Source organism: Helianthus annuus, chromosome 5 (assembly GCF_002127325.2).
Source record: "Helianthus annuus cultivar XRQ/B chromosome 5, HanXRQr2.0-SUNRISE, whole genome shotgun sequence".
NCBI classification, from domain to species: Eukaryota; Viridiplantae; Streptophyta; class Magnoliopsida; order Asterales; family Asteraceae; genus Helianthus; species Helianthus annuus.
In genome coordinates this window covers 107,422,436-107,430,580 of record NC_035437.2, presented here as the reverse complement: position 1 = coordinate 107,430,580, position 8,145 = coordinate 107,422,436, and the positions used below count along the sequence as shown (strand labels likewise).

General features: G+C 37.4%; 2 protein-coding genes across 2 annotated transcripts; one reads left to right on the top strand and one right to left on the bottom strand.

Moving 5' to 3' along the window:
• The first annotated feature begins 277 nt into the window (after nucleotides 1–277).
• Nucleotides 278–1,958, top strand: LOC110940904 (tubulin beta chain). Its single transcript, XM_022182469.2, has 3 exons — nucleotides 278–780; nucleotides 843–1,112; nucleotides 1,211–1,958. The coding sequence occupies exons 1-3, from the start codon at nucleotides 384–386 to the stop codon at nucleotides 1,882–1,884; spliced, it is 1,341 nt and encodes a 446-aa protein (XP_022038161.1). The 5' UTR covers nucleotides 278–383; the 3' UTR covers nucleotides 1,885–1,958.
• Nucleotides 1,959–2,627: 669 nt separating this feature from the next.
• Nucleotides 2,628–5,922, bottom strand: LOC110940905 (polyamine-modulated factor 1-binding protein 1). The gene is made up of 5 exons (XM_022182470.2): nucleotides 5,369–5,922; nucleotides 5,117–5,228; nucleotides 4,079–4,152; nucleotides 3,585–3,995; nucleotides 2,628–2,891 (listed from the first exon to the last, which is right to left on the bottom strand). The coding sequence occupies exons 1-5, from the start codon at nucleotides 5,582–5,584 to the stop codon at nucleotides 2,823–2,825; spliced, it is 882 nt and encodes a 293-aa protein (XP_022038162.1). The 5' UTR covers nucleotides 5,585–5,922; the 3' UTR covers nucleotides 2,628–2,822.
• Between the last annotated feature and the right edge of the window lie 2,223 nt (nucleotides 5,923–8,145).

The window sequence follows — 8,145 nt, the reverse complement described above, 5'->3', positions numbered from 1 at the left end:
TACCGATCCCATAAGCCGATATCCCTACCCAAGCCGCATGCGAGGGTGTTGTCGCAAAATCAAAACAAACCGATCAGGGTGCCCCGAGTACCCTCACAATAACCGAGTTTTTTATTTGTTCCGTTAAAGTCATTCAAACTCTTTTTTTTGCTTACTCAACTTTCAGTTATAAATTATTTAAAATTTAAAAATACGAAGTTTAAAACTTCAAATTGTTTAGACCAACCACCAGAAATGGAAACCCGGCAGTTACAATAACTGTAGAAAAAAACCACACCATCAACCTCCTCCTATACAAACGCCTTCTTCATCTCCCTTTATTTAATACCATAATAACATGCTTCCATTTTACTACATGTTATTCATCACAAAAGCCAAAAACAATGAGAGAAATATTAAACATTCAAGGAGGCCAATGCGGCAACCAAATCGGTGCAAAGTTCTGGGAAGTAATCTGTGATGAGCATGGTATCGATCCCACCGGACAATACAAAGGTTCAACAGCCGATCTGCAACTCGAACGGATCAATGTGTACTACAATGAAGCATCCGGTGGTCGTTATGTTCCCCGCGCTGTCCTTATGGATTTGGAGCCTGGTACTATGGATAGTATTCGATCCGGCCCCTATGGCCAGATATTTAGGCCCGATAACTTTGTTTTCGGCCAGTCCGGTGCTGGGAATAATTGGGCCAAGGGCCATTATACTGAAGGTGCTGAGTTGATTGATTCTGTTCTTGATGTTGTCAGGAAAGAAGCCGAGAATTGTGATGCTTTGCAAGGTATGTTGTTAACTTGTGAATGGGTTCGGGTCAGTTTTAACCTTGTGTTGTAATGATGACAGGTTTTCAAGTATGTCACTCGCTTGGAGGTGGCACGGGGTCAGGTATGGGGACACTACTAATTTCAAAGATACGAGAAGAATTCCCCGATAGGATGATGCTCACATTCTCGGTTTTCCCTTCACCTAAGGTCTCTGATACAGTCGTTGAACCTTATAACGCAACGCTCTCAGTGCACCAACTGGTCGAGAATGCCGATGAATGTATGGTCCTCGATAATGAGGCGCTTTACGACATATGTTTCAGGACTTTGAAGCTCACCACTCCAAGTTGTAAGTATACATTATAGTAATGCCTTTTTTTGTTAAGCATGGTCTATTGAATGTAAAAGTTCGAAACTAATCAATTATTTGATCGGTTTACATTGCAGTTGGTGATTTGAATCATTTGATCTCGGTAACCATGAGTGGTGTGACATGTTGCTTGAGGTTTCCCGGTCAACTAAACTCCGACTTACGTAAGCTAGCGGTTAACCTAATCCCATTCCCACGTCTCCATTTCTTTATGGTGGGATTTGCACCCCTGACCTCTCGTGGGTCCCAACAATACGCCACTCTTAGCGTCCCAGAGCTGACTCAGCAAATGTGGGATGCTAAGAACATGATGTGTGCAGCTGACCCTAGACATGGCCGATACCTTACAGCATCGGCCATGTTCAGAGGTAAAATGAGTACAAAAGAGGTTGATGAACAAATGATCAACGTTCAAAACAAGAACTCCTCGTATTTTGTTGAGTGGATTCCCAACAACGTCAAATCAAGCGTTTGTGACATCCCACCAACCGGGCTTAAAATGTCTTCAACATTTGTTGGAAACTCGACATCCATTCAAGAAATGTTTAAACGGGTGAGTGAACAGTTCACAGCCATGTTTAGGCGAAAGGCGTTTTTGCATTGGTACACGGGAGAAGGGATGGATGAGATGGAGTTCACGGAAGCCGAAAGTAACATGAATGATTTGGTGGCGGAGTACCAGCAATACCAAGATGCTACGGCAGAGGATGGTCAGGATCATGAAGAGGAGGATGAAGAAGAGGAGGAGTGATTGGTAATTTCATCAAGAGTTCGGTTTTGATCCACCCTATGTTTGATTTGTACACGTGAAATACTTATGTTTGTTTTTGGAGTTAATGTACTTTGATTCTTACTATAATGCAATCATTTGAATAACTAATAAGCATTCCCACATGGTAACTAATATCCTTTATACATCTCTAATATATCAACTTTCAAATAGGTTTTAAGTCAAAATTGGTCAACCTGCTTGATCATTTGTGCCTTGTCCATTAGTTTGTAACTGAACTAGCGGCACAGACAGTTCTACTTTTTACTCAACGGTCCGGTTTTCAAAACATGACTCGTAAGTACTAAGATAAACAATTTCAAATACCAGCAAAACAACTTAATGTCATAACAAAGGCAAAACAGTAGTTTTAACAACACAAACCCACACGCCCCTTAAATTTAGGCAAAGTGGGAAAGTTAATAAACCGTTGAAACCGACCTAACCGTCCAAACCGAAGCAAGTTGGCCGGTTTGGCTGGTTTAAGATCCAAAGTCGAACTATTAAACCAGCAAGACAGTTGGGTTTGGTTTGTCATTCTCCGAAACCACACATAGCGGTCCGGCCCGAATTTTCAACAAAATCGGCTGAACCGGACGTGAACACCTCGAAAATGGAATTATAACACAAAGAAGTCCAAGAACAAACTGGAAATGATACAAAGGCAAAATGCATTACAATTCTTACATAAATTTTGCATTCATGGATGAATATGCAGACAGTCATTAAGATAATTAACTACATACGGATTAGGATTCTAATCTCAAATTAGACAACTGCTAAGGTGACTAGTTGACCGTGAAAAGTCAAAGAGTCGGTGTTCTAAAAAACACACTCTATACAAAAGGCTAATTGCCGTTTCCTAACACAGTAACACTAGAAAAATCAACACCAAAAAAAAAAAACAAAAATCACTCAAATTATGTAGCTTGCCGTTTTCTAAGCATTGGTTTGGATTCTGTTGATTTTCTCTTGGAACTTCTTCCTCCCTGCAGATATTAAAGTTAAGTGTTACAACATACATATCGCTTTTATATTATCCATATTAGAGGCGGGCCGGGCGGGTTTGGTAACGGGTCATTTTTGTATGGACGGGAACAAGTGGTTACAGATATCATATAATTTTGATACTTATATACCTTTTTGAATAAAGTGATTTATTAGGTGTTTTACACGTCTCTGACGACGCAAATAACACAAGTATTAACTATTAAACATGAATGCAACTCGTTTAACTACCTTATATCTCATGTTTATAACACAGTTGTACGTTTTATGTACCAAGAAGAAGAAATGATGGATCTTAGCCTCCTACTTTTATTTATTAATTAAAAAGTAAAAAATCACGTAACGTACTTTTCGTCAAAATATAACCTTTGGTCAACTTTTTGACCTGTTTGACATAAACATAATCCAACAAAACCATTCCCCTTTGAAAATGAAAAAGAAAGTAATGTGCCATATATATATGAAGACAAATAAAAGTACAAAATTAGAATAACAATTTACTTTTATTTATAAAACGATTTAGGAGGTTTTAATCATTAAAAATACACTTTAGGTCTCCAACCCATTTGACCCATTTCCGCATTTGTTATCGTTTCATTTATTTTACAAGGTTTGACCCGTGAGAAATAAAACATAAGCCTGAATCAACCACAAAACGGGATCATTTCATTTACCTTCTTGACGATAGCCATATCACTCGAACGACTGTTTTTTGATGAATCCGCCGCCATACAACGACGTAACACAGGTGTAATAGAGCGATCAGAATCGCCTCTTAACAACTCCAACTCTTTAGTAAGTCGGGAAATTTCTTCACTTTTTTTTCTCGAATCAAGTTCTAGCACAACCATATCATCTTTTAACGATGAAATCTCTCTGTCTTTCTCCATGTTTAACGATTCTGATTGCTCCAAATCATATATCAGTTTCTGCAACTTTTCATTCGCACCTTCAACTTCAGATTTGGTCCTCTTAATGAGTTCTTGCAGCTTGTTATCGGTTTTCATATATTGGTTCCATGCAAAATCCCTCTCTGCTTTTAATGATGACTCAACAACATCTTTGCCGCTGCTTCGAGTTACACGCTGCTAATAGAATATCAAACGTTAGTAAACTTTCAATGACTAGAGGCGTCAACTACTTATTAATGGAATTCGATTAAACTTACTTTTGGCTCGGTTAAAAACCGAGAGACCTCGTCAAAGAGAAGTTTCAGATCAGCTCGTTCATCGTCTACTTCTTCTGCAATATATGTAAAGTTTAACTAAATTAGACAATTTCACCCTCACAAAAGAAAATTTAAGATTGTATATTTAACCTACCCAAAAAGCACACCTTTCAAGTAAACTGGTCAAATCGGGTTCAACCTAATTAAATCGTTTATGACACGGTTAACTTCTCGTGTTAAATAGGTTACTAGACTGACACAACAATTTGACGCGGTTTATCAAAACAACATTGTTTATAATATAAATAATTAAAATGGATTATAAATTTTGGTAACTTTAATTTTATCGTGTTACTGTTTCATCATCATACTCAGTAAATCCCACCAATAGCAAAGCAAAGGTAGGGTCTGAGGATTGTAAGATGGAGACACCCTTACCTCTACCCCGTAAGAATAGAGAGGCTGCTTCCAGTGAGACCCCCGGCTCGATAGTAGTTTTGCATCAAGCCTTGGACATAAGGCACGTATAACACTCAGCAATCGGGACAAAGACTGATTAGTGCATGTACCCTTTTGCCTTTCAGCCATCAACGCCATCACATGATGCATGATTAACCGTCCTCAGCTTTTAACATTATTTTCACGAAATTAGTAAAATAACGTTAAAATTGGTGCACTTTCACTTTTGCCCCCGATGGCCCACACATATATACATTATATGCTCATACCACAAGCGGGGCGTATATCGTGTTACTGTTTAAGAAAATGAAATGTGCGTGAAGTCAAGCATTTCAAGGTTCGGTAGTCACGTCAAACGTGTCGTACCGATCCGTTTAACAGAGCATGACACGTATTGCCAGCTCTGTAAGATTTGTAACAATCCAGTTTAATAAAAAAACTGGAGCAGTTATAAATATGGCCCAACTCAACAAATCATCTCAGGCTATATACAAAGATATACAGATTAAATACATCAATGATTTACATACATAGGAAACAAGTTTACTAACTTTTGTAAAGTGAAGAACAACAACTAACCAAATTTAAGTTTGTTCATAGTAGCTTCCTTTTGCTTCATAGAGATGATCAAATTCGCCTTCGCATTCTCCACAAACCGAACCATGTCCTTAATTTTGGAGTCTCTTGTCATCTAAAACGGCAACAATTCACAATTAAGAAAAAACCCTAAAAAACCACAAAACTTTATCTAACAAATAACTGAAATTCCATCAAGATCATCACAAATATAATGATAAAAAAAACTAAGAAAATAAAAAATTGATATCTCACCTGTGAAATATGATCTTCCAAGAGTTTAACATCGAAAACCCATCGATCATGCTGCGATTGGAACCTTTTTTCAAGGGATTTTCGCTCTTTAACAAGAGATTCAAGTTGTCTTTGTTGATCTTCAATCATATCAACGAGCCCTTTAAAGATCTTTTTCCATGACTCTTCTCGATCTTTCGACGGATTATCCGAAACTGAAACTCTCCGTTTACCCATTACAATGCACACCAAGTGTTCGACTAAATGCCTCTATGAAAAAAAGCTGTAATATATCTGTTGTACTCAACTTTTGGGATAAATAAATTGGTTCTGTTCAAAGGTTAGTGAATTTTGGGGTTTCTGGATTGTTGTGTGTGGTAAATACGAAGAAGAATACAGATAAACAGCAGAAATAGGAAGAAGAATACAGCAGAAAAGTAGAGATTGAAGACGATTACAGATGATATCAGAGAGGTTTGATTGATGAATATGAAAAAAATATGCAACGGTCGAATCCGGGTGCCATTTATACCCTCAAACACTCGAATGTAAACGTTGGGATTTGGATCCTTGGGCGCGTTCGATTTTAATCACAAAGTCTAATAATACTAGTAAATTAGTTTTGAGACCCTGTATTTTAGTTTTAGTGGTACTTAGTCTAAAATAAAAAAATTTAACACTTTTAAGTACTAGAATTCTTATTTTCTAACCTTTTGAATCCAAAATTTTAACACTCTTACTATTCTGTTCATTGTTGTCAAATGACCAAATTGCTCTTATTATTTTATACTATTATTATGATTATTTTAATATATATATAGGGTAAATTACACTTTTCGTCCTTTATATTTTTAGTTGTTTGCAATGGATAGCCTTTAACTTCAATAATTACAGTCATAGTCCTTTATTTGGAAAACTCATTATACACTACGCCCTTTCCACTAACAGAGGTTAGATTCTATTGTTAAATCTAGTCATGTGAGCTGCACATGAGGGTATCATGGTCATTTTATCCCATTTACTTAAATAAATAGAAAAGAAATTAAAAAAAATAGTAACTTTTTGTTAAAAATAAATAAATATATACCAGTTGTCTCTCCTCCATCAAATATCTCTGTCTAAACTAAAACCACCACCATCGTCGGTGACCACCATGTCGGCTCTACAACCACCGACACGTGTCTTTCCTTAAACTATCTCTCTCTAAACTCATAACACTGCCATCATTGACGGATCTACAACGACCTCCACTGCCTGTGACCACCACACTGTCTGGATCTACAACAACCACACTGTCTGGTTGCTTCTGTACACAAATCTGGAAGCAGTAGATCCGACCGTCGCGTTGATTTCTGATTTAGATCTGGTAATCGTAGATCCGACCTTTGGGTTGGTTTCTGATTCAGATTCCGATTTGAAATGTGCAATGTATTAAATGTGTGTTACAACCACCACCGATCTGTTGGCTAAAGTCTCCGGTAGATCCGAACACAGCTGTTATAAAATCACCTTTAACGATGAACTCCATTTGATTTCTGCATCTTAAAACGATGTGAGATGATGAAGATTCCGTGTGAGATGAAGTTGTATCTGCTTTCTGGATCTGGAAATAGTCGATTCAAAGTTGAAGCATTAATTTTGGGGAATTTGGTTTGCAAGATGAGCTGATATGGGGCAATAGTCGATTCAAAGTTTGAAACCTATGAAGTATAAACCCTAGATGGAGCTGATTTGGGGGATTTGCTTTGCAAGCCAAGATTCACTTGTGGGTTCATTCAGGTAAGAATTAAGTTGTTATTAGGCTTATTGATTTTTCTGGATCGTGATCGGGTTTTGATAAACTTCGGTGAGTTATGACGGTTTTGGTTGCAAAGATGGTGGTGGTTGTTGCGAAGTTGGTGGTTGTGCTTGTGGTTGCCAGAGGGTTGGGGTGGTGGTAGTGGTGGGACTGTGGTGGTGGAGGAGATGGATGACTAGAATTGATTTGTCGGTTGTGTTGGTTGAACTTACAAAGAGGATATGTTATAAATATACATATATTAATCAATTGACCAAATTGCCCTCATGGCAATGCACATGACTAGAGTTAACTGAAAATTTTAACCTGGTTAGTGATAAAGGACGTAACGCGTAATGAGTTTTCTAAATAAAGGATTGTGTGTGACAACTGGCACTTTTTCATGTAATTTCTGTACAATATGAACAATAATTTGTACTTTATGACTGTGCATGACTGAACTTATGATATGAATGATTTCCTGTTTAATTTCAAAGATATACAATTACATTACATGTTGCATGTTGCTTATCATTATTAAATGCAACCCGGAATAGTTCAATTAGTGCACAAGACGAAACTAGCACAATAATCAGATAAACTAGAAGTACTGACGGGAGTTCAGTACTCAGACAGACATGTTGTTAGGACACATAATGAGTCCCGAAACCAAAGTTTACACTAGAATACTATGTAGGAAAGTAGGGACTATAAAACTGCCTTCCGAGTGACGATTTAAGCACTAAAAAGTGTCCGAAACATAACCTAAATGCATAATTCTGCAGAAAACAGCAAAAATCAGCTTTTTAACACCAAAATATAATGCAGAAATAAGGTGTAATTGTCCAAAATAACTTGTTAGGTGTCGGGAATGAAAACAGTCATAAAAGGTACCTCATAGCACACTAAATTGCGCAATTTAGCACCTTAATAAACCGGTAACCAAACAAACAACCGGACACTACCCAAACCACCAAAATTGAACTAGAAACATTGTTTTAACATCATGAAGCTAGTTATC